Genomic DNA, 27316 nt, shown 5'->3' with positions numbered 1-27316 from the left:
TAATCACCCTTCCCGATCGCAGGAGATCATTGAAGCGCTTCCGGCACTGCACCCATGTGCGCCTCATCACATCGTGGCTGCTGATCCTGGATGCCACCTCCTCCCAGTCCTTTTTGGTGAGGTGGGGGAGCCTCCTCCTCCTGTCCCTGGGGACAAGGGTTTCTCTCCTCGCTGCCACCTCCTCCAGGAGGGCAATGAGGCACTCATCGGAGATTGCCCCTCCAACCTCCCCTCCCTCCTACCATGTCCACCCACACCGCTCTTCATCACGTCTTCTGCGTCCTTCGGTGGCAGCCTTCCAAGGGCTGCCAAGGCCGCATTTGAATCGGCTGCTGGGTCGTCATTGGACCCAGCGGACATTGAGCATCTGCCCCCATGCATCCCTTCGCATTCATTTTGCAGCTGCGTCTCACACTGGGTGGGCCTTAATTGGCCTGCCCGCGTAAAATTGTGGTGCGCTGCCGATCGCGGGTGGCGGTCGGCTTTCCGCCCGCCCTCACCCACCTCCGCTGATCCTGCACACCAAGGGTAAAATTCTGCCCAACAGAACAAGTAAAATCGTTGGCATCCCCACTAGTGATTTGTGCACTGATCCTATGTTACACAATCTATATGATGCATAGATAACATACTGCATCAACTGGAATTTAGAAGAATCCATGGCATGGTCTTATTGATGTCAACTGATGCCTGAAACTTAGTTAAATTTTTGCCATGATTGCTACAACTTAGACCTTGTTTGTGAGGAAAAACTCTATGGTCGATTTTGATGTCAGTTAAAATCTTCTGAGTGCATTGAAGACAATTAAATGATGCTAAATGATCACAAATGATATTGTTTGAGCTTTGTATGATTTCATTTGATGGCAGTTATTTGCTATTTGATTACTTAGGATGTCAAATGATAGCGAAATGATCACATGAATGTAGATGATCACAAATGAATGCATATGATATTTGTTGAATGCTGTTGAACACAAAATAATGCCAATTTTTTCTGCTAATGTCTACACCACACATGGCAATGAATTCAATCTGGATGGGAATGGAGAATTAGTGCATAAAGCAAGGACAACAATTTTTGTTTCTCCATTCTCAATTCCTCAGAATCACTGATGAGAATACTTTTGCATTTAAAGTCAAAGTTTTATGTCATCTATAGAGTTGATTATGCTAATACAATTTGTAGGGAAAACACGAAGCATAGCAAGATTAAAACTTAATTTGTGGTATGTAGAATATCTGTGTAAAGCTACACAATAGAAATAGACAAGCACTAAATAAGTAGCTAAGTAATGCTCTAATAATTTCCCATTGAGTAATGATTGATATTTAAACCTTTTAATAAAATATGATTGAAGTGTCAAAGTATATTTGTAAAATGTAAATGTCAATTTTTTTATATGTGAATTGTGCATGAGTAGTCCTGTGGGTTACAGCTCAGGCATGTGCCATCAGGCCCTGTTACAAATTGAAAAGGGCCAAAGACGCAAACGATTCAACATAACAAAAAAAGAATTGTTCACTGAATTTTCAATGATTCGTATGTAAGCCTTCTGGGAGTTGCATTGAAATTTGCAAACGATAGCAAAATAGGAGGTATAATTAATTATTCAGAAGACTAAAGGAACTGCAATAGGATATTGATAAGATGCGGGAATGGGCTAAAAACCGGTAGATAGAATTTAATGTCGGCCGGTATGAAGCGATACGCTTTGAAAATAAATAATTGAAGTAATTATATTCTTAATAAAGTAGGCTTGGTGCTGTGGAAGAGCAAAGGAATTTAGGATATAGTTTTGTACAATGTTAATGGGAGCACATCAAGTGGATAATATCATTAAAAATGTTAATGGAGTTCTCGTTTTTATCACAAAAGTTGTAAAATATAAAAGATAAGCGGTAATGATAAGCCTATGTATAATCTCAATCATACTTCAGAGAGTACTGTGTGCAGTATTGAGATTCACAAGGTTGCTGCCTAGTTAAGGAAATACAAATACAAAGAGAATGTGAAAAATTGTGTCTTTTTCATTAAATCAATGCAGATTATAGTAAAGTGTGATAGATGTGTTTAGAATGATAAAATGACTTAGACAGGATAGATAGAAGCAGACTTTTTCCTCTGGCTAAAGGGTCTAGAATGAGGATACAATGAGGATACAAGATTACCTGTAAAAAAGAGGAAGAGAAACATATTTACACATCGGGCTGAATTTTACATGCTCCCGATGGGTGTTTTTCCCTGGGGCAGTGGCGGGGAGGTGGTGCACATTGAATAGGTCAGGCACCCATCTCGGTCATCCCACCACCTTCCCGCCCACCCCCAAGCTCTCCCCCATAATACAGTGGGGTGGGGGGTGGAGTGCAGAGTGGCATTCAAATCAGCAGCCCGCCAACCATATTTAAATGAATAATCAAGGGTCAATTAGGCTTGTTATCAAGCCAATTGACCCTGATAAAACGCTGTCCATACCATAAAACATTTGGTATGGACAGCCAGGCAGGAGTGAGAAGGCCGATTTTCTTTTTTCACTCAAATGCTTAAAGGGCAGGAAGGAAGTGGGTGGTCGCACTTTGGGGGCTGTTCTTTGCCGATTGTGGGGTGGCCCTGCTGAGATTGAACCCGTCTTCCTTCCTACCCACTCCCTCCCTTAAACCCACCCCCTGTTCTAGAGAGCAGGACTTCCTCCCCAATGAGGGGCAGAAGCCCCACTCGGCCCTTGATAGTCCACCCCGCAGTGCTTTATGGTTGCAGGGCTGGTCAGCATTGTTTCATAGTCGTGCTGTCTGCCCTCACTCCTCACCCTCCTCTCACCACCCCCACCCCACCTTACCCCCCTCTCTCCCCCCCCCCCCCCCAACGGCCCCTCTTCACCCCCACACCCCCACCCCCCCATTTCACCTTCACTCCCACCCCCTGTATTATTCAGCTCATGGAGTTGTAAGGCTATGGAATTCACTTCCAGGGTTACCAGTTGAGAAAGACTATGTCAACATTCAAGATTAGATTGGATATTGGATGAAATAAAGTGAATAAAGGAATATAGGAACAGGATAGGTAAATGTGATTGAGACTTGCTTGTAAGGAAGTTCAATACCATCACGACTGGTTGGACTGAATGGCCTATTTCTATGTATTCTGTGTACTCATATGAATTTTTTTTTGCGGACTGCTTTCTGACTATGAAGAAAATACAGCTGACTTATACTTTATGGCCTGGATTTTATGGTAGTAATGACAGTGAACTGCTAGTGTTCGAGTCATTACTCTCCTGAAACTGACAGCATATGCACAGCGAAATACAGAAATCAAGATGTGGCTGTCAGTGATTCTATGCTTTACTCAGAGGGTGAGGTGTTGAGGTTCTCCCCAAATGTAATCAATTAGAAATTGAGAACTTCCACTCTTATGCTCTTAGTCTTGCTATAAAAAGCCACACCTTGTTTAATGAGGTGCATTAAGGCTTTTTTTGTGTAGTATTAATTACCTCACTGACCATGAAAGAGTAATTTTATATTTGTGGAATATCAAATTTATCCATTATAATTAGAAATTTAAGTTTTAAAGTTTGCTTATAACATAATAGCTTCTACCTTAATCCCATGTGTATGTCGATCCCAATCTTTTATTTCGTTATCCGTGAAATTTAAGAATTAAAAGTGAAGAGATTCCGTGTTTTTTATTTCCTGGGTTGCTATCTGTTTAAATACTTAAATGTGACTGGCTGCTTATCCTGCTTGACAACATTGCTGTTGCTGGATTCCTGGAAATCCCCTTGACTTAGTGCCAGATTCAAACTGATGTTGGGAAAGGGGAAGTCCTTGCCACGAAGATCGCTAGATCTACACGGTTAGCTGTGAGCTCTGTCACTTTGCTGCTGACCGCAAAATCTAGCCACTGAGTTCTAGGTCTGAGGTTAGACATGTGATTATACTCCATTTAGTTAAAAAGGCCAACAAAATTCATTAAAATGAAAAAATGATTATTTGTGGAAAATGTACTGGTTTTAATGAAATCAGACTGGATTGATTTTCCCAAACCTTGAGACCTAAAGCAAGGCTGCCTTGCAAAGCTTACCTTGGCATTTATAAACATTCTAACAAGGAATTTTCTTGGGATTCAACCAATGTAACTTCAGTGAAAGATTGGCAGAAAGACGCTGGATACACAATATAAATGGGATTGTCACTTCTGTTACAGTAGCTCATTTGGGGAACCCTCAATTACACCTGGTTTTTGTGCCTGAACTAACTGGCCAGCTTCATAATCTAAAATACATAAATGGCCCAGATCTTCCGGTCTCTGGATTGTGGGAGAGATGTACGACCCAAGATGCGCGCCGGGGCCCCACAGAAGTAGAGATGCGCTAACTCTGTGGGAATTGTCCGGGAAGTTTGAACTTGCAATTGCAATTCCCTTGTCCCCAGGACCTTCTGAAAAAGTCTCCAACTGAGTTAAAGTCAGAGGCTTTAGACTGTCTGATTTACGTACCTGGATAGTTACTCAGGAAATGTTAGACAGAAAAATTGTAGTCTAACGCCTGGATAACTGTACAACTGACCCCCCCCAAACACTCACACTGAACATTCCCCCCCCAAACACTCACACTGAACATTTCCCCCCCAAACACTCACACTGAACGTTCCCCCCACCCCCCAACTGACCTGACGAGCCCACATCACCTGACAACCCCGTGACCAGACCACACCACCTGACTACCCTCCTGACCTGAATTTACTAGCCTCCCACCACTAAACTACCACTCCCAACCCAACCCAACCTGACTATCCACCAACCCACCTCACTCACCTACTGCACCACACACCTGCCACCTCACTCAACTGCTATCCTACTCACTTACCTCACCCATCCTCCCCACTTACCTCACCCACCAAACCCCACCAATTCACTCATTCATCCACTCACTAAGGTTCACACTGGACATTTAAACTTACTTTATGGCAGCTAGTGCCAGAAAAAGGGGGCATGGCATCTGCTGTAATTCTTTTCACTGCTCTCTGCATGGATTCCTGCACTGAGGGAGTTTTTCTGCACCATGGATCGGAAGCCTGATCTTTTTAAACGTATCCAGGTAAGTGGCTAGTTTTGGGTCTGATCAGGGTTGGACGAAGCAGTTCCAACACTGATCAGAAGACTGGCCCGATTTGCTGTTTCCAAAATTTGGTCAGAAACTTTCTAAAGTGAACTTGAAATTTGTGAGATCACATATGCAAATATGACATGTGACCGTAGATTCTGGTTTGTGACTTCAATGAGTGAACAACTTAATTGGAGGATTCTCCTGATAAACCTCTGCAACGAGTTACTGAGCACTATAGACCACAAAGGTCCCGAATCAATCAGTTTGTGGCTAGCAACCTGTTCGTGTGTAAAGTTAGAAAGGGAAAAATAAACCAAAGCGTCTTGCTCTTGTTTGCTATTCAAGTGACTCTTGTTAGAAATATATGTCTTTCTAATAAGTGGATTGGATTTTGCTGTGATGTCTCTGCAACTAAATAGCCAATCAACACTAACTGTTGATTACATATGGACTCCATGTGACTAATGGGAATTTTGGATGAGATAGCAAAGGGAATCGGTTGTTATGGAATTGCAACTCAGCAGTGCCTTCAGGAGAGGACAGGGCAATAAATAGGCAACAGAGTGTGAAATCAAATGTCTTAAATTCTAACCAGTCTTACATTTGACAATTTTCCTTCACTGGTGGGAACATTCTATCGACGCCTTTGCATCTGTTTTTACTTTAATGTATTAAAGATCAATTTAAAAAGCTTAATAGGAAAAGCCTGGTGGGAATTTTCTACTTATTCCTGTATAATTCCAAATAACGGCTAAGCATGTGTATTCTGTCAAATCTAGCAATAATACACATGCACCGGTAAATGTTACACTTTTGAAAAAAGTTGCTGATCAATTTAAAATGACATTTTTATATCTCGGTACATTAGTTAAATGATATTTTGACCATTATTTCAATGTTTCATGTTTGCGCTTTGTGTATAATATGTAAATTCTGCAAAAAAACTACATACCAGGTGAATTATTTACTGATGTGTTTAAGTTATCTGCTGTTTCTTGATCTAAATTACATAATCATTTCTGTGCAATAACTGTGGCTATGTCATAATTCTTTCCACAGATTGACTTGGCAGGTCATCCCTCTGGCTAATTCTACTATTGAGACTCTGAAATTGGAAGTAGTCAACAATAACCCAGGAATTTTTGCAGTGGAGATTGACCCTAGAAAACTTGTGAGTATCTGTAAGAAGTGATAGCAGTGATCATTTTTTTGTTTGGTACCACGTAATTTATGGAAAAAGAACTTAATGGCATTGTGCTAAAGCTTGTTGTTTTACATTCTGTATTGGATGAACAGAAATTTCCTCCAACAAAATATAGGGAAGAACAAAGCTATTTGTCTTCAGTCCTCACCACAATTTTGGTTCCCTAGCCACCAACTCCACCTCTCTCCTTGACCACTATCTCAGGCTGAATTATACTGTTTGCAATCTTGGTGTCATATCTGATCACGAACTGAGCTTTCACCTTTCCCATCATCGCCAAGACCACTTACTTCCACCTCCGCCTTTGCTTCAGTTTATCTGCTGCTGAAACCCTCATTAATGCCTTTGTTAGTTCTGGATGTGACTTATTCCATGCTCTCCTGGCCAGTCTCCCACCTGCAACCTCTGTAAATTTGAGCTTATTTAAAATTCTGCTGCCTGTAGCCTAACTTGGAAACAATCCCATTCACTCATCACTCTGGTGCTTGCTGACCTATAATACTTCAATTTAAAAATTCTCATCCTTGTTTTCAAATCCTTCCATGGCCTCACTTCTCCTTATCTCTGTGACCTCCTTCGGCCCTGCAACCCTCCATAATCTCTGTGCTCCTCCGATTCTGGCCTCTTGTGCAACCCTGATTTTCTACTGCAGGTGGCCATGCCTTTAGCTGCCTAGACCCTAAGCTCTGGAATTCTCTCTCCAAAACTTCTCAACCTGGCTCTCCTTTAAGATGTTCCTTCAAATTTATCTCTATAAACAAGTTTCTGGTCACTCTCACAATACCTCCTTATGCAACTTAATGTCAAATTTTGGTTGATAATGCTGCTGTGAAATGCCTTGGGACCATATTAAAAATGCTAGAAATATTGTAAATTATTGTTGTGATCCTATTAGACTGCTGGACAATTTCTGGAACTTATTGGGTTATTTTCTCAGTACTATCAACTTGTGAGTTCTTGGAACAACATTTTGCTGGTGCAGGACTGCTTGTCATCACGTACAATATGGTACTTGACCTTCTTTGCACAAGAAATGAAAGATGGGGACAAGGTTAGTTTTTGGTGTAAGAGCAAGCAGAGAGTAATTTCTGGTGCCTAATAGCAGCTATTAGTGTCATTCACAGAATGTGTAGTGTTAGATAGAAGAGCAGGGGGCAAGACAGCTGTGAAGGAACCCTTCAGAATGTCTTCCCCAGTTTCCATTCATCTTGGCCAAGACTTGCCATTGCTCTGCCATTTCAAGTACCTTTTCCTTCAGTTGGGAAAGGATGTCTAAGCTGCTGGGCCTTCTCCATTTTATACGATGTCTTCCCCTGCAAGAAAGAATATCTTAGTGGTTGCCTTATGAACTGTTTTGAGAATACACCTGCCAGGGTTGAATAGTGTGAATGTTGTGTGCAAGATTATGAGGTTTGAAGAAGTGACGATTCCAATAGTGATGAGATGCAAAGTACTCATCAGAGGAAAAGGAAGTCAGGGAACATGATCGTAGGAGTATGGAGGGAATTGGGAAGGGAAAAGAAAACCTTCCAAGTGGCGTTTTGAAAGGTGCCACATAACGGGCTTGCCAGCAAAATGAAGCCCATAGAATAAAAGGGACAGTGGCAGCAGTGTGGATACTGAGTAATGGGGAACAGAGAGGAGCAGTGAGTGGTTGTTTTTTGGATCAGAGGAAGGTGTACATACAGTGATATATTCATGACCTAGATTTGGGTGTGCAGGCCATTATTTCAATTTGCAAATGACATAAAACTTGGAATTATTTTGAATAATTGTCAGTAATTTCAAAAGGAAAATGGATGGGAACTTGAAGGAAATAAACTTGCAGGGCTACGGCGATCAAGTGAGATAGTGGGACTGACTGGGTTGCTCTGCAGTGAGCTGGCATGGACTTGATGGGCCAAATGGCCACATTCCGTTCTGTAAATGCCTCTGCTTCTGACTTTATAATATTTGAACCATGGGGCTGCAGGTATTTGCAAAGCGTAAGAGGTGGGATTCTTACCTTGATAGCCCTGGAGAGAACATTAAACAGCTTTTGGTATTGCAGTCAAGTCCTAGGAGCTAAGCTCCTCCCAATCATTTCTTTAGCTACATGTTCACATATCTTTGGAGATGTTGTCTAGAGGGCTTTCTGTCCCCCGAAGGAGATCATGTTCCCCCTCCTCCTGTTCACTCCTTGCTGAAGGGCCTGAAAAGCTGCATCGGACAATCTGGGCAGCCTATCTGAAGCTCTTGCATCTATTTTTGCCCTCGGAAAACTTTTGCTGCTGCCTGCAACCTGAATGCACATCCCCTATAAAAGGGAGGGGCAAGTCTTGGCTGGGGTGAGTGGAAACTGGAGGAAACATGTTGAAGGATTTCTTTGAGGTTTTTTTACCTTCTGCTCTTTTATCCAGCCCTAAACACCCTGCATGACAAAAGGTAGCTACTGTTAGCTGCCAGAAATCACACGCTGCATGCCCTGGACACTAAAAGCTAATTCGTCCCTATCTTTCATTCCACATTCAAAAAAAAGGCCAAGATCCATGTGGTACTTGACAGTAAACAACCCTGCACTGGCAAAAGGCAAATTGTCTTTAAATGATGTAAGTGGCACCCAAAATCCTCACCTTCCAAGCAGGTGTGCAGACAATGAACAGCACATGCAGCACACCTGCCTTATGATAAACTGTCTCCCAGCATGAATTTCATGTTTCCCATGCAATCACATGCAGAGGAGCATGCAGTACCTTACCTTGTCCACTCACATGACTGTTTTGGTAGCAATCAAATTTCTAGGCCGTAGAGTTTTTCCTCTAGTTGTTGGAACTGCTCAATGTGCAATTTAAATGCAATATATGCCTAAGTGTAGCAGAAGAGACTGAGTATCATGACATCATTGTAAAATGTGTTTCTTTTTCAAATGCCATCTGTCCTGAATTATCACATTATCTCTGTAAAGTATAAAAATATCCCAAGAAGATGATACCGCCACATGTGGTCTAATTTAATTTACGCATGAACAAACTGAACTTGATTTGGTGAATGCTTTAAGAAGGTTTCACACAGATAGTAAAAAAAGGTGCAAAATATTTTTAGCACAGGCTTTAAAGGAAATTCATGGCTTGGATCCAACATATCCAGGTACTAGTTGATTTCCCTGTGGCCTCCCTGCACTTCCAGCTAGATGTGCACCACTTGCCTTGGGGCAAATTCAGACTCTGGGTCTCCAAAATTGAAAAGAATATATACTTTATTTCTAAGTTATGAGATTCTGTGAAAAAAATGCTAAATCTCTTGGTCCCAACTGACCTTCTCTGCTGACTGACTGCAATGGATTTAAGTAGCAGCCTCCACTTATCACACTCCATATAGCCAATTGCACATTAAAGGAATTAGGCTGTAAAGCTCAGTATTGATTTTATGTTTTGATTCCTTCCTGTTCATAGTTAATTGTGAATCCTCAGTCTACAGTTGAAGTACCTGTTCAATTCTCTCCCTCAACTCTGGGAAAAACCAATCATTGTGGAACTATTATCTTCAAGTGTCCTCAGGTATGGACTTCCTTTCTCATCGCCATCAATAGTAATGATCTGGATGAAAAGTGAGGGAGAATTGAGCAGAAGAGAGATCTATGTGTTCTAGTGCTTGAATCTCTAAAACTTCACATCTAGTACCATGAGGCTGTAGCAATAGCAAATATTAGGATGAAAAGGAAAATACTGCAGAAAAGTTGCTGGAAATTGGAATAACAGAAAATGTTGAAAACAAAATGCAGCATTAACCCTAGCTTTCTGTGTCCCTAGATACTGCCTGAATTACTGAGTGCTTGCAGAATCTTCTCTTTTTATGCAGTATTGGGCTGCATTACTAGGTTGGTGGGACACTTCAATTCCTCATAAACCAGAAAAACTGAGAGCTGTTTAATTCTACATACTGGCAGGTTTCCACAGCTGCAAGGAGCAATTGATAGAATCCATGTGGCACTCAAAACCTCCCAAGAGAAACCCCTCAATTTCATGAATAGGAAAGACTCACATTCCTAAGATATGCAGCTAGAATGTCTTGCAAAACACAGTTTCTTGCATGTTAATGCTCATTGCACATAAAATAAATGCACCTCACACCTGCCTGTTCTCCCTCACCACACTCACAAAAAATTCTGTTTATTTTCTTGAGACAGAAATGATATATTTCTCCTAACATCATCCAACCTACAAAAGTTGCAAGCACACAAAGAAACAAACTCAGATCTCTATATGCAATGAAGTCATATTCCTCTGAAGAACTGTATTCACCAAAATGTGCCAAAAAATTCATTCACCTGACACAGAACTACTTAACACTGTGCCTGCCACCAGCAGCAGCCAACTTACTTGCTCAAGTTCTTTGTTTGTTACCTCTCTGATGTGCTCCCCAAAGACTGTGTGGCTGGGATAATTCCCTTGGAACTTTAGAGGCCTAAGGTAACTCTCACCTCAGTGACACAGTTGTTCTAGATGGACTAATTTGTCATAGTGTTTCTTTTATAGAATTAAAAAAAGCTGGACTTATGCCTGAAGCTCCCTTTTGAGTGGGCCTTAAGGAAGCAAGCTGATTAGCACTTTCTGGAGAGACAGTGACATCTGCAGCCACTCTTTCAAGCTCACTGGTGCCAAAGCACAGTTTCAGAGCTGATATTGATCGATGTCTTATAGACCAAGTGGCCTAAATCAGGTCTTTGAAGCACTTCAGGTTAATCCTCAAAACATCTATGAAGAAAAAATGAAAAAAGACTTGCATTTATATAGTGCCTTTCATTATTTCAGGACAGCCCAAATTGCTTTGCGGCCAATTAAGTACTTTTTGAAGTGTAGTCACTGTTGTAAAATAGGAAACACAGCAGCCATGTTGTGCACAGCAAGCTCCCACAAGCAGCAAGGTGATATTATCCAGACAACCTGTTTTAGTGATGTTGCTAGAGGGATAAATATTGCTCAGGAGACCAAGGATAAGTAGTCTGCTCTTTTAACTAGTGTCATGATATCATTTAGGTCCACCTGAGAGAGTAGATGAGGCCTAAGTTTAACATCTCATCTGAAAGATGGCGCCTCCAACAGTATAGTGCTCCTTCAGTACTGCATTGGAGTTTCAGCCTAGACTTTTGTGTGTTCTTTGGAGTGGAACTTGAACCCACACCTTCTGACTTACAGGCAGCTGAGTCACAGCTGACACCAGGGAAGTACAATAGGTGCACTGGAACAGCACATGAACTTACCCTTGACCACCCTTATTCAGTCATTGTACAGAACAGAAGTGCATTTCCTCATGATCCTATGGAAAGTCTAGAAAAAACAAGCGACAAATTATAACACCTTTTGTACACTTAATCAGAACTTCTAATCCGAATCTTTAACATAATATCATACATTTTTTTTCCTTCTTGATTTTAAAGATGAAACAAAAACTGACTTAGTTCTCTAATTGTTTCACCATCTAATTGCTAACGTTGCTTGTTTTTAGAAAGAAAGAAGTGTAGCTTCCAATCTGCATCCTTGTTCATTGAGTAGTAATAATCCTTAATTAAAAATGTCTAGAAACTTTTGAAAGTAAATGAACTGCTATTGCTGAGAGAAACTTTTGCAGATTTTTCATATGGCTAACTATCTTCCATTTTTCAACAGTTGGAAGAGTGGACATTTCATCTGTCAGGAGTGGGCTTGCTTCCCCAACAGATGGACCCTGTCAGTATCAGTGCATGTGTCAACTCTCATGCATCAGTTATTGTGCCCTTTGAGAACCCCACAAATGAGCTGCTTCTGGTGGATGTGGTGCTGACAGGTGATGGTCTCATTTAGAGCACTGTTTCATTTATCTACTTGAATGCTTATCTGTGTTGAAGTAACTTTATAATGGTTTTAGCTTAAAACTCAGTAGCTGAGTTACTGAGTTAAACCATGCAAAACATGCCAATGCTAAATATTAGATGTTTCACACTCTTAAATGCTTTAATCGGCTTGCCCTAATAGACTAATGGTTTTCCCAAGTTGCTGAGAAGTCATAACAGGATGATTACAGGTTCAATCCACTAACGATGCTGAGTTAGTTGATTTTAGCTAGGCATCACTAATGGCACTACAGTTTGCTGTCACATTCCTAGTTTAGGGAGAGGTAAATCATCCAAGGTTCTTAGCATGGATTGCTTTCCAATAGGTCCTTTTGAAAGTACACTTTTGAAGCATTTAGAGATGACAGGATTGGGCTTAATTGTGGTGCTGAAACTCATTGTTCTACAAAGGCTACTTATGTGAGGTACTGAAAGATAGGTTGTGCCCATTGAACCTTCCTCTAGCAAGTTGTCAATGGCTTTGGAAGAGCTGGCACAGAAAGAAAAGTGGCAACAACAATTTTTCATAAATTAGTTTATTTCAAGGTGGAAATTTTTAGTTATAACAGTGATAGACAACTTGGAAAGAGCGACTAGCTCAAAGTTATGAAGAAGATTGAATACATCTTCATTCTGAATTTACTGTAATAAATCATTTTAAACCAAAGCAACTCTGATTCACATACATTTCTCCAAATGCCAAAGCAGTATGTTTGAATTTTTGCTAGTAAAAAGTAAATGTAGTTAAGAGCTGGAAGCAATCCTTGAAAAAGCTGAGGTAAGCTGTGAACTAAAAATTATTTATCTTGTTTAATAAGAATACAATATATTCAAGATGTTACCTTGGTTTTGTTTATTTTTAGTTTGGTGAGATCATGATTAAAAATACTATTAAAAATATTTTGGTTATGTGTTTTGTTAATCCATACCTAATTTCAATGCTAGATAAGGATGAACCTAATTATGTTCATTTAGAAACACTGAAGAATCATTTGTATAGCAGCATAGTTGAAAAATAACCATTTCTGCTTCCAATATTGAAGAAATGTTTATGCTATGTTTGTATTTGATGAAATATGGATTGTACATATATCTTCAGTTAGAACAAACATCACATATCTTTGCATATTAAATCTTTGGAAGATTGGGGCATAACTAGTTTTCTTTTCTTTCTAAATAAAGTGGTCTGTCTAGAATTATCACTTTCATTGTAAAATGTTCCACCATATGCTAATTTACAGCTCATTTTGATGTGATATGAGAGGAGAAAATACATTAGTGTCATTGATTCTTTTCTTTGATATGACAGTGAATTGTAAAAGCTTTTTAATCTTCTAATCTTCATTTGTTCAGATAATGAACAGGTCACACACCATCAAAGTCCTTCAGACCTGCTACAATGCATTAACAAAGAGCCTGTTTTCTGCATTCCACTGAAGCAAAATCAAGGTAATGGTTTGACAAGTCTTCCAACAACAATGCAGTACTGCAATTTTTAGATCCTGCACGTTTCATACATGACATCTGAAATTATTTAATTGTATACTTATCCCAAAAGTCACAAAACCAACCATTCTGCTAATTGTCATTTTAAAACATTTTTGAGTCTTTAGCCTTTTTGTTATATTTGTGCCATTGTCACTGTTATTTACTTTTATTATTAAGTACAGGTTTTTATTATAATTGCTTTTGGTGGTATAATGTGCTCCTCAAAACCCTACATAAATTGGAATACATGCAACACTCCAAGTTACTCACCATTGGAAGTATATTGCCGTTCCTTCACTGTCACTGGGTCAAAATCTTGGAACTCCCTAACAGTACTGTGGGTGTACCTACATCACATGGACTGCAGCAGTTCAAGAAGGCAGCTCGCCACTACCTTCTCAAGGGCAACTAGGGATGGGCAATAAATGTTGGTCCAGCCAGCAAAGCCCACAACCAATGAATGAATTTTAAAAAAGCATACATACATTGTTACATGACTACATACATTGAATGTCTCTTTTTCCAAGGTCAGAATAAGGCCTGTTTCTACCAGGTGCAGAATTTTGCCCTTGATGGGCGGGCGGGCGGGCAGCTGATCGCCGCTGCTGAAATGGGCCCTGCCGCCATTTGAAGTGGGCGGGCCAATTAAGGCCCACACAGTGGGCTGCCCGACGGGAAGCGCTATGCGCTCCCTGTGCGCGGGGGGGAGGGATTCCCCAACTGTCAGAGCGTGCTCTTTCGCACATGAGCTCGAAAGAGTGCACATCTCCCTGAGACTAAGTGCTGCCTCAGGGAGATCACTGACAGTGTTTCAAACTTCAAAAATAGAAAAATAAAAAAATTATCAACATGCCCCCCTCATGTGACAATGTCACACGAGATGGGACATGTTAATAAATATCACATAAACTTTATTAAAGTTTTTAAAAACAGACATGAAACCTCATCCCGCCGGTGGATGAGGTTTCATGTTTTTTCAGAAGCCCGCCAGGGCTCCTGGCCTGCCCACCAACCTTAAGGTTGGACAGGCAGGGCTTTTAATTGGCTTAATTATCCTGTCAATGGCGTCAATTGGCCATTGACAGGTCGGCGGGCAGACAGCTGATCGCGTTGTCCCCCCGCCTTCCTGAATATTTAAATGGGGCGGGATGATGTCGGGGGTTCCTCCCGACTTCATCCTGCGTCATTTTCGCATCGGTGAACGGGCCCCGCCCCCAGCTCGCCGACAGAAAAATTCTGCCCCAGATCTCTATACAAACCTCAAACTAAAGCTGGCTTGATTTCCACTTCAGTGGGATTTTATTGGTCATCAAACTTTTTAAATCATTACCAAGATTCTTTTCAAGGAAAGTGATCTAACATAATGGTATAAACACAAATGTAACAGAACAACACGTATTTATATAACACCTTTAACATGGTAAAGAATCCATAGGCACTTCATAGGAGCATTATCAAACAAAATTTGAACTGAGCTGCATAAGAATATATGAAGGTGGATGACCAAAAGCTTGGTCAAGGAGGTAGGTTTTAAAGAATGTCTTAAAGAAGGAGAGCGAGGTAGAGAGATTTAGAAGGGAATTCCAGAGCTTAGGGCCCCAATAGCAAAATTGCACAGTCGCCAATGGTAGAACAATTAAAGCTGGGAATACTCAAAAGGCCAGAATTGTAGGAGTGCCACAGCTGTTTTGGAGGGTTGTAGGGCTGGAGGAGGTTAGAGAGATAGGGAAGGTGCAAGGCCATGGAGGGATTTGAAAATAAAGATAAGAACTTTAGAGTTAAGGCATTACTTATAACCGGGAGCCAGTGTAGGTCAGCGGATGCAGTGATAATGGATGAACGGAACTTGGTGCGGGTTAGGATATGGGCAACAGAATTTTGGATAACCTTAAGTTTATGGAGGTGGAGAATAGGAGGACATCCAGGAGTGTTTTGAAATAATTATATGGAAAGTAGAAATGATAAAAGGGTAAAGATTCAACCTGAACTGGTTTTGATCATCTGGGGGGATCAGAGAGGAATTTTACAGAGTATATTTTCCATCTATTGGCCCTGGATTTTTTCCTCTTTCCCAGGAGATTACATGGCTATGGAGATTGTTGAGAGGTTGGGTGGGTGGGTGGGTGGGTATGACTGGGTTTGGGAAATGTTGGGGGAGGGCAGAAGTGTTTAGCCATGATGGTCCAGCCATCACACTCTGCGACAGTCTTGATGGACAACTGATCTTTCCCCTGCCTGTCAATTTTGTATAAAGAATGGCAAGTTAAAGTTTAATGCTAAGAATTTCGGTTTTCCTTGCATGGTCTGCACATGGAATATTTTATTCGTTCATGGGATGTGGGTGTCACTGGCCAGGCCAGCATTTATTGCCTATCCTGAATTGCCCTTGTTCAGAGGGCATTTAAGAGTCAACCACATTGCTGTGGGTCTGGTGTCACATGTAGGCCAGACCAGATAAGCACGGCAGATTTCTTTCCCTAAGGGACATTAGTGAACCAGATCGGTTTTTACAACAATCGACAATGGTTTCATGGTCACCTTTTAATTCCAAATTTTTATTGACTTCAAATTCCACCATCTGCCCTGGCAGGATTCGAACCCGGGTCCCCAGAGCATTACCCTGGGTTTCTGGATTACTAGTCCAGCGACAATACCAATGAATGTATGAGTATGGTAATTTCAGAAACAGTTGGATGCTGTGGCAGAAGACTGTAGTGTGGGCTGTATGGCTTCCTCACGTGTACTTACTTTGCGATTGCGAGATTTCTTCTTACGAATGCCAAAGAATTGTGCAGCCATATTGTCGCAGAGTTGGAGGTTGGACTTGTGTACTCTGGAAGTGAGAGAAAGCAGTACAAAGAATGGGTGAAATAGAAACAAATAAAGCAAAGGGACTTTGAGAAAATAAACAAGAGAAAAGCGATACAATATTAACATAATATTTATTTGACAAAATATTTCCTGCATACATTGAATTAAATAATGCCAACAAAAATATGTGAATAGCTTAATTGTTTCCAAATTCATTCATCTCACAAATAGGTATGTATGACACTTAAATAGGATATCAATCAGAAAGTAAGAAGGAAAATATATGGTATACAGGAAAACCTGAAGACTATTTTTGATGTTTTTGCACAAGATTTTTCTTTGTACTGGAAACTGTGCTCTGTCCGCTGATATAATTCTATTGCAAACAGCCCAATTTTCTTCAGTGCACCATTATTACATACCTTGGCGGACACTTTGAGTGTGCTTTTATCACCGTACTACAGTCAAACTGTCTCTGGAGAAGAGGAAATTCTAACACTGTTCCTGTAGTTGAAAGAATCAAGGCACTAATATTAGTGTCAGAGTCACTGGTGCTTCTTTAGGACACTGCTCCCACTTAAAGTCTTGTCAGTTGAGGTGTTAAGAGTCTGTAATACGGAAAAGGATGACTAATGTTTTGACCATGAGAAGAAGAGTCCCATAAATGCAGGTCCATGGAAGGAGGTAGTCTTGGCAGTAAGTATCATCTCTTAGCAAAACCCAAATGGCTGTTGAACTCTGGAAAAAATCACTGGTTTCCCAGTACAATCAAGATAACAGGAAGCTGCTATAATTTGAAGCAATGTATTGCATCTTTCCCAATTGCAGCTACTTTGCTCTGATTGCATCTGTCATGCCATCTGCAGCTTACCAGCAATGCACAAAATGTATTGGAGTACCTTTACACTCTCTCCCTTCTCCAGAAGGTGTTCCCTTGTTCACAGTTAAACAAGCAGAGAAACAGAGATAGGAATTCCTATCACATGATAGGAATTTCATTGACAACACCTATTGCCAACACTATTAAGGAATACCTTCTGAAACCTGGACTGCATTCAATATCATGGCACAAAGTACATTCATTCACTCTTTCTTCTTACATATAGCTCACAACCAATGGAAGTATCGCCTTTAGACTCCTGCTGCAAATCATTAGGTAACCACTTCAAATACTCCAACCACTGTAGAAGAAACTTGAGGTTAGAATTTAAAGATCACACAATAGTAGGCACCAGAAAAGGCATGATGCAATTAAACAATACCAGGTTAGCAGATTTGTTTTTAATGTGATGTTCTTTACAGTGGAAATTTTACAGAATACTAGCACAAAGGAATAACAGAATGATCCACAAGTGGGACCCTTGGTAGTACATGTCAGTAGGTGATGAATTAATTTTGTTGCCAGCACAACTCAACTTGAGTTTCATGAAGGAAGCACAGATATTTCAATGCATTGCTGATAAATAAAGGTGAAATAGCCTTACCTGGATCTGCAGAGAGACCTAAGGGAGATTCCATAGGTTCCTGAAACACAGTCTTCAAAATTAAACCTAAAAACTTAGATATTTAAAATGTATGATTTATAAATACTGAAAGAAATTTTAAAATAGCTAAATTAATGAATTAAATATGCTTAAAGTACACTGAAAAAACTTCAAAAACTACTTTACAGCTTGCTCCAAGTCCCTTTGTGAGCTTCAGATCTGCAGTGCATCTGGTCAGATCTTAATACCTCTTTCCATGAGGAAAGGAAATGGGCCCTGCGGCAAATCAAGAACCCCCCCGCTATACTCTCCCCATGCCATAAATTGCATGCAGCTATGCGAGAATCTGGCAGAAAGAAAAGTCTGGCTGCATGGAGGAGTAAAATCTTCAAGGCAGTGTTTTGGGTGGGAGGTCCAGTGATCGGCCTTCTAACCCCATGATTGCTCCAAGGCAGCCTGTACGAATGTAGATTCTCAATGCAAAATCTGTTCTTTTCGCTGAACAGGATTTCTTCCCTGTAGCAAGCTTTCCATATTTCATGAAGGTTGTGAATTCTGACCAGTGTTCCACAGAGACCAGCGAGCTTCTGGTATTTGCATTATATTGTCAACCTTCTTATGTGATCTTAAAGATATTTTCAAATGTTGTCATTCATATACTAAAGTAGTGGAACCAGAGTATGACTAGACTATACCCCTCATAAGCCAATTTCATATTATTTCCCATGGTGACCCTTCTAGTACAAGTTAATAAACAAAACCTTAGCTGTAAGATGAAAAGCAATTTCAACCCTAAATGAAATATAGAACAAATGCTCTTAAAACAGCTGGGATTTCAGCTGAAATTATCCGGGTTTACCAATGTAACTCCACTCAGAATTGTGGGCATGAATATTTCATATTTGGTTCAGATTGCTCAGAAATGATCATTGTACAGGATTGGAGGAATGACTGGTTAGGAGAAGCAATATTTAGTAAGCTGGAGTATAGCTGTAGCACCAGCACTAGCTGTAATCTCTTGCCCATCAGAATATTCATCTTCATAGGGTGTATGGTTCTCTTCATCTTTTGACATCAGTAGCTCGCCTTACTGTTTTGGCAGCTATGCACGTGGCAACATGACACTCTTTAAGGCTGTCTAGCAGGGAACAGGCATTCATAGGTTTCAGACTGGGATCATCAGACAAAGCTGGATGGAATACCCCTCATCGCCTAAGAGCCAGCCTCTGACATGTTGCCCTTCGTCAAAGCAAAGCGAAATGCTGATCAGCCACAGAATGTAGGCATTATAAGAACAGCCTACAAAGTGGGCACACACCTATATGAACCATCATGGTAGTTATGTTCCAACTGGGTACCCCAAGGGATCAAGGTTCACGAAGGTGTTGGGCTCATGTTGCCAAGATGGCCACACATGTGCAGTAATAATGTCATAAATGCTGGCCTTGCCAGTGACACCCACAGCCTATGAACAAATAAAAAGTCAATAGTGAGTGTCCTGCACCTATGGAAATACTGAAATGGCTGCAAAAGCCATAGTGTTTCCAGTTGGCCAGGTAGCAGGTTAACAGTAGAAAGAGACCTTTGCCTCTTTTATTCAGATGTTTAGAATTGAAGGACAAGAAATCAATGTCTTATCAAAGTGTATAACAGAAACTGGATTAACAATTTCTGTCCTTTTTCAGAACTTTGCCATTTTGTATTGTTAAGACCCCAATAGAGACCAATAACTTTGAAAAAGAGATTTGAATTCCCACTGATCGTCTGAAAAGAATCACAAGGCAATGGTTGGAATTTTCTGGCCCTGCCATAGCAGGACCCTCTGCGGGAGATTCGGCAGCCCAGCCAAAAGCCCATTGATTTTTGGCGGGACCGGATCACACTGGCGGTGGGCGGGGCCAGAAAATCCCACCCAAGATTTCACATTTTAAATTTTTTACTGTAACAAACTAAACTTGGCATTGACTAGGTATTACTTAGTAGGCAACTGATACACAAAATTACAGAAAAGATACCCCCTTAATTTCCTAATACAACCAAAAAACCCACACCGCATTTATGAATTGCACCACACTCTCCGCAGAATTGTAGTCTTTACAGGAACCAGTCCAAAGTTCATCCCTGTATCTGTCAAAGGTCATTTCCCTCAGTCTTCTGAGAACTTTGGCAAGATCAACATTGCCATTAGTGTTTTGATCTTTTAACATAGCCTTTGAACCATCCTGTTCAGGTTTTAACACCTGACCTCCGTTCTCTTTCATGTCTGCAGGTTTTTTAATACCCAAGTCTGTAAAGAAAGTCTCAGCGATTGTCTCAACAATTCATCAGAATAGGCCTTATCCTCTTTAATTGAAGGATTGCTTTTATCTTTCAGTTCATTCCCATGACTTCAGCTTTGCGTTCTTTTCCAGGAGATGCAGGCTTGAAACTGCCTCGTTCTTTTGAGTAAAATCCTCTTTAGCTGCTTTAAGAACTTTGTTCAGGTTATGTCTGTGATTAGTCAAAAAACCCTGATACTCCTTTCTAGTCAGTTCGCAAATTCTTTGAAATCCTTTTTGCTTTTTGTCTTCATTCAGCATAACATTTGTCTAATTCATTCCTAGCTAGAATGATAGCTTAGTCATTCTGAAGTTTTAATTTATGTTCAAGAACACTTATCCTTCCTTGCAGCTCAAAGGTATCATTTGTGGTTGTAGCTGAGTCTTTTGTTTTCAAAGCAATGCTTTCCTTTGTTCCATCATGAGCTATGAGTACCGCTGCTATCTGCTTTTGACACCTCTTGCTCAGGTTCTGTTTAACTCAGACAGCTTCAATTCAGCTCCAGCTATCCTCAACCCTTTGCTGTCAATCTGATGCTGTAATATATTTTTATACCATATATTTTATCATATTAATATTTTCATATATTAATCATATTTTATATGATTGGTTATATCAGCACTCTCTTCAAATACAGTATAAATTGTTGTTTTCCCTTATTGGTATTCTTGTGAGGGTCCTGATGAGTGCAAGACAAAAAGCTTAGACATGTCCCTTTTGTCAGCAATACTCAAGTTCTGTACTACCAAATGACTAGTAATATCCTTTTAACATCAACATCTGAGTTTCTAACTCTTTAGTTGTAACAGTTTTACAGAAAGTCGTGGATTTGTGTACATCACTCAGTTTCCCTTGTACATTTTTAGTTTTAACTTCACTGCACTTTTCAGCATCACTGAAGATGGTAACACATTATCTCTAGCTAGGTCATTTCTGAATTGAAATTCAACATCTTTAATAGATAACTTTTTGTGATTAAACACCCTCCATTAATAGTCTGTATCAATATATTTTTATATAATGAACCTTCTGGAGGGTGATTCCCATCACCTACCACCATCTGTGATTAAGCTGACTCCCTATCTCTAAGAACATTAGTTTGTTTGCCAGCTTTACTAGACCAGAATAGTGACACTTAATCCTTGAATACAAAACTTTTTGCTTTGATCTATTCCAACATTCAAAGCTACCAGTTTGTCACAAGCACCAACTACTGGTACAACATTTCCTGAAGACATGCTATGCAGTCCCACAAATGCTACAGTCTTGCCTTTTAATTTCCAACAATCTGCCACATAGCCTCTCTTCTGGCAAAAATAACATGTTGGTCCCCTGGAACCATACTTATCCTCCATACTGTAATCTTTGCTACTCTGAGGAGCATCTGTCTTATCATTTCTGCTATCTTCCTCACTTTTAACCAGAATTCTGTTCATTATCAAACTTCTTATTTCCCCAGTTTCTGTGTGGGTTTGCAGACACAGACATATTGCTACTTGCATATTTATGAGGCAATTCATAATCATCAGCAATTACAGCAGCTGCCTTATCTTAAAAGCTTATGATCCTCCAGGCGGGATCTTATTCCCAGAGGGACACTATTTTCAAATTCTTCCATTATCATTATCTCTGTTAGGTTTTCAGAATGTTCTCCAATCTTCATAGATCTATACCAGCTATCAAATATCATTTCCATTTCTTTAGCAAATTCTACAAATCTATGATTTTCTTTCTTCCTTAGATTTTTAAACTTTTGCCTGTAAGCTTCCGGAACTAACTCATAGGCATTGAAAACAGCAGTTTTCTCTGTATCATAATCACTAGAGGTATGTCTGAAAGAGATGTGTACACTTGCAATATCTTTCTAATGAATATGCTCTGCAATGAAACCATCCAACTTTCTTTTGGCCATCATAGAATTATCATAACTCAATGCTTGCATTTCTTTTTGCTCTTATTCCCGATCTTCAACTCAGAATGTCTCATTTAAGTCCGCAACCCAATCGTCCTTTATGTTAGATGTAGGCATACTTCCATCCTCAAGCTCATTTTCCAAAGTCAAACATGGTAAATTCTCATTTTGGGACAATAAGGTCAAAATGGCATCTTTGTGCATTTCTCACACCTCATTTCTCCTCTGATCAAAATCTCTTTTAGTTGTTTCAAGGGTGTTCACACAACATGATTTCATACTTGGTTTGATCTTTGGACATTTTATGATCTTGTCGTTTCTCCTGATCCTATTTCTAAGAAATTCATTCACAGGATGTGAGCTTCGCTGGCTAGAGCAGCATTTATGGCCCATCTGTAGTTGCCCCTCGTGAAGAGGGGTGTTAAGAGTCAACCACATTCTGTGGGTCTGGAGTCACATGTAGGCCAGACCAGGTAAGGGCAGCAGATTTCCTTCCCTAAAGGGCATTAGTGAACCAAATGGGTTTTTACAACAATCAACAATGGTTTCATGGTCATCATTAGACTTTTAATTCTAGATTTTTATTGAATTCAAATTCCACCATTTGCTGAGGTTGGATTCGAACCCAGGTCCCCAGAGCATTACCCTGGGTCTCTGGATTACTAATCAAGCAACAATACCACTATGCCATCACTCCCCCCTATGGGGGTCTTATTTAATTTTCTTCATCAACCACTTCCTCACCCTGGAATTTTATGGTTCATCCTAATACTTCAATTCCTTCACATTATTCACAAACCATATCATTCCACTCCACTGTTGGTACTAATTGGTCTTTTGCAAACTGTCCACTTGCTTGGATTCCAGCTATTGTACCCTGTATATCAACACTGGCAAGCACTTGTAAACCATTGTCTATGGTCATTGACCCTTCCAGACCATACACCTCATCTTTAATATTCTCCAGATTGCATTGAAGTTCAAGAATCTCATTGCTCTTTTCACAACAAAGTTCTAACAGCTCATTGGTCTCGTTTTTTATTTCTACATTCAGCCAACTGTTCTGATTCACCAGCAATTCCTTTTCCTGTTCAAGGCATTTTCATGACACCTTATAGAGACTTCTGATGCTTGAAGTTCATGAAGTTTTAAAGGAAGATCTATCTTTGTTGCATTTGCTTCCACCCAGTTTATCATTTAGACATTTCAGGTCCTCAGTCAAGTGTTGTACTTCCTGTGACTGATGCTCAATTGTTCTCATCAATTCTTGTTTTCTCACTGACAAACTCATCTTTCATGCATGAAAGTTGCTTTTCTACACTGATCTGATTTTTCTTCAATCACTGTTATTGGCAAAAGCTTCTTGTATTTGGCCAAAGTAGTTTTTTGGAGTTTGGTAAGATCACCATGATCAAATAGCTGTTGCAATACAGTCATCACCATGTTACTGTCTTTTCTAACCGAATCATTAACCTGAATAAAATTTACCCCTTCAATAGATGAGCAAAGAACATTTGCCACTGTAACAATTTCGTTTACTAAGTCCCTTTGTAAATTTACTTTGCACAAAAGAACAGGTATATAAATTCCATGAGTATCTCCTATTATTACCTTTTCCTTCATCAAACTATCTGGAGCATAAATTGCATCATCAGCCATTATCAATGACTGATCTGCCCCGGTGCCTTTCAAAATTTCAATTTGTTTATTTGTGTTGTTGGAGTAGGAAGGGAACACTTCTCCCTTTGAGCCAAAACATCCAGAACCTCCAGTAGCCTGACTTCCTTTATCAGTAGTCAAGGAAGAATTCTCTGGACTATCCTGAGCCATTTCCCCCTTTCGAGTAGGTCCTGAGGGAACACGTTTCACCTGTACCACTGCTATAGTCTTAATACCCATTTTATTTTCTGGTACAAGCATTTCTGAGGATTGCTTAAGCATTCCTACTACTGCAATAGGTCTCCCATTTCATTTCCAACAATTGGCTTTTGCATGTCCAGTTTTATTGCAATAGAAGCACACTATTTTCTTTACATCACTTCTAGGTTCTAGCCTATCTCCTTTATTATTTTGGTGTCCTTCTGTCCGTTCTCTATAACTAGTACATTTTCCATTGCCAAGATTTCTATTCCTCCAATGTCCCTGTTGATTCCCATATGACAGTTTATCCACATGTAAGTGTCTGTGTGAGATATCATAGGGAATCAGCCAAAACTGCAGCTTCCTACACCTTTGATACTTGACTCTCATCTAAATAAATCTTAATGGTTACTGGAATGCTATTTGGGAACTCTTCCATAATCATAATTTCCTTCACACTCTCAAAAGTGTTTTTTCTAATTTCAGTGATCAAAACCACTGAACCCACTGCATTTCTTTTTCTCTACCAAATTTTACAAATGTCTGATTAGGCTTTTCCCTTGTGGTCCTAAACTTTAATTGATAAGATTCAGGGACAAGCATCGAGTATTGCCCTTTCAACCTCTTCATAGTCTGCAGATTGTTCTTCTGACAGACGAGTGTACACATTCATAGCTGTACCTGACAGGACACTTTGTAACATTAAGGCCCAAGCATCTTTTGGCCACTTCAACTTCACAGTTATCTTTTCAAATCTTTCAACTCCATCCTCTGTTAACTTGGGCACTAAACAAAGAATTTTAATTAAATCTAAATTTTCAGTGGAATCAGAATCATCCTCTGAACCGCTATCTCATCTTTCTTCCTTTATTCTAAGCCTTTCTGTAGCCAGATCATGCTGTTTGATTTCTTTCCCTCTTTGAAACTTGAGCTCAAGCTTTAGCATTTCCATTTCTTTCAATCTTTCTCTTTCGTTCTCCCCTTTTCCCGATTCGAGCTTTTTCATTTCAATTTCTTTTGCTCTTTCAAGTTCAATTTTTTTCACGTTCAAGTTTCCGTTTTCCTCTATCTCTTTCTATCTCAAGCTGCTTCATCTGCAACTGAATTTTAGCTAACTCTAGCTGTGAGAAACCCATTTCAGGTTTCCCTCCTTTTAATTCTAAATGCTGGGTAATTACTTTAATCATTTCATCCTTAAGAACTCCTACTTTTATGGTCTATATTCAATTTACCTGCTAACTCTCTCAGTATAGCCTTAGTCAAGAATTTCAAATAATCTACCGGTTTCTTCTACTCCCAAAAAAGTCTTAGTGACAGTCAAAGCCATTTTTGAGTCCCAACCAATGTAATATACTTCATAACAAATCCTGTTCCTATGCCCAGCACCTTCACATGCATACTTCTTTAAAGATTCACAGGTCCCACTTAAATTCAAAAATTTTTGATCCCGCAAGAGCCCCCACTTTGTTACAATCCCAGCTGATGTTAACACTGGACAAATCAGATCCCAGAGTGAAACCTGGCTTGATAGATCCTAACTTTTGTTTCTTTTTAGAAACCATGAAGGTAAGTTACTGAACAAATTCACAGGAGTCTGCTGATGTACTTTTAACACAAAGAATAAAACATTTATTAAACAAGAAAGCTGAACTGTATTACACCAGACAGAAGGGTTGGAAAGATCTTAATACAATCACAAGAAAATGACTCAAATATTCACTATTCCTTCACCCCAGCTATACCTTTACAGACACATACAAATTAAGAAAGATAAAGCAATTTACCATATCTGTCTTATACTCTCATATTCAGGGTAAGTATGCAGCATATGTGAACCAACGGGTGAACTATGGTCAGACCCACCACACTCCAAAGCAAATGACAAATTTGACCAAAGGAGATCCTATGGATTTCTCAGCAACCCAACAAGACACTTGTCACAACCTGTCTCACTGAAACTCTCTCTTTCTCATGAGGGCTTCCAAACTCTACATTTGAAGAGCCCACCTTGGAATTCTCTCCAAACGTCACTTCCACTCGGACATCTTCAACAAGGATCCATCTCCAGGGTTTCATTCTCTTCCTTCTGAGATTCCTTTCCCATGGATCTCCGAATACACTCAAGCTTCACCTTTCAAACATTTTTTCAGATCTTTGGCCATACCAAACAGAATGTCCCTGCTCCAAAAGGGTACCTTCATCTCAATGACCCACAGCACGGAGTCTCCAACCTTCAGCTGCTCAACGGACCTTCTGGTCTCCTCTCAAGCCTGCTTCCCTTCAAATCTGCTCCTTACTGCTTTCTCTTTAACTCGGAGCCTATTTCTCTGCTCCTTTCTCTCAACTTAACTTTACTTAAAGGGATCTGCTTCTAATCTCTGTGCTTGCCCCTTACCTGGGACTGTCTTCTGGGAACTGTTTATGACCCTTGCCTTTGTCCCTGCATGGGACTTTCTCTTAGGACCTCTTTCAGCCCCGCTCTTCGGTTTGGGGCATTCTTCTTGGTTTGCGATCTTCTCCTGTCCCCCTGCCCATTTTCTGCTCCTTGGGATATATACTCTGCAATGGTGCTCTGGTTTGGGTCACCTGACCTGCAGTTTCATGCCGTTTTGCTTCTTTTTCTTCATTTTCTTCTGCTCGTGTGCGCAGGGCCAATCCCCAGCCTAAAGAATGTTAAAAACCACTAACTGCGTATGTGTGGCCCTTTCACAGCCAGCGCATGTGTAGAAGGTGTGAAAATTATTAAAAAAACCAAACTGCGCATGTGCGGCCACTTCCCAGCTGACGCATGTGCAGAAGGTCCTAAGCTCCAATTGCAGATTTAAAAATAAGAATCGCCCTTCGTGACACTTTCTCTCTCTCTCTCCTCTCTCTCTCTCTCTCTCTCACGCTCTCCCTTGCTCTCACTCCCCCTTGCTCTCGTTCTCTCCACCATTCCCGCTCTTGCTCGCTCCCTCTCTCCCTTATGCTTCCTCGCTCCCGCTCACACTCACTCTCGCTCTCTCGCTCCATTGCCCACTTACGCTTTTGCTCTTGCTCATGCGCTTCCGCGTTCACTCTCTCTTCAGGGTCTCTGAATCTGACTGACTAGGAGTCTGTGATTCTGTCCATAATTTGTCTGCAGGTTTGAAGTGAAGTTTCAATAGGACTTGCCTTTGGCACCCTGTCAGCATGGCAATGAGACCTCAAAGGCTTATCACCAGGCAGAACTAATGAAAGGTTACATGTCCCCTCCACTCTATTTTACCTTGAATTAAAAGAAAGTTTAAAACGTACCCATCTTAT

The 27316-nt window shown here is 40.3% G+C and overlaps 1 protein-coding gene across 1 annotated transcript in view; it reads left to right on the top strand.

The window, feature by feature from the left end:
* Nucleotides 1-27316, top strand: part of LOC144691873 (cilia- and flagella-associated protein 47-like) — a 647761-nt gene that overhangs the window by 501622 nt on the left and 118823 nt on the right. Inside the window, exons 52-55 of the mRNA XM_078560450.1 lie at nucleotides 6165-6276; nucleotides 9741-9845; nucleotides 11955-12111; nucleotides 13511-13606. Of these exons, the coding sequence (XP_078416576.1) occupies nucleotides 6165-6276; nucleotides 9741-9845; nucleotides 11955-12111; nucleotides 13511-13606 (470 nt within the window). The remainder of the gene's footprint in view (nucleotides 1-6164; nucleotides 6277-9740; nucleotides 9846-11954; nucleotides 12112-13510; nucleotides 13607-27316) is intronic.

The sequence above is a fragment of the Cetorhinus maximus genome, chromosome 16 (genome assembly GCF_964194155.1).
Source record: "Cetorhinus maximus chromosome 16, sCetMax3.hap1.1, whole genome shotgun sequence".
Lineage (NCBI taxonomy): Eukaryota > Metazoa > Chordata > Chondrichthyes > Lamniformes > Cetorhinidae > Cetorhinus > Cetorhinus maximus.
Note: the sequence above shows the minus strand (reverse complement) of the source record. Positions and strands in the feature narration are given on the sequence as shown.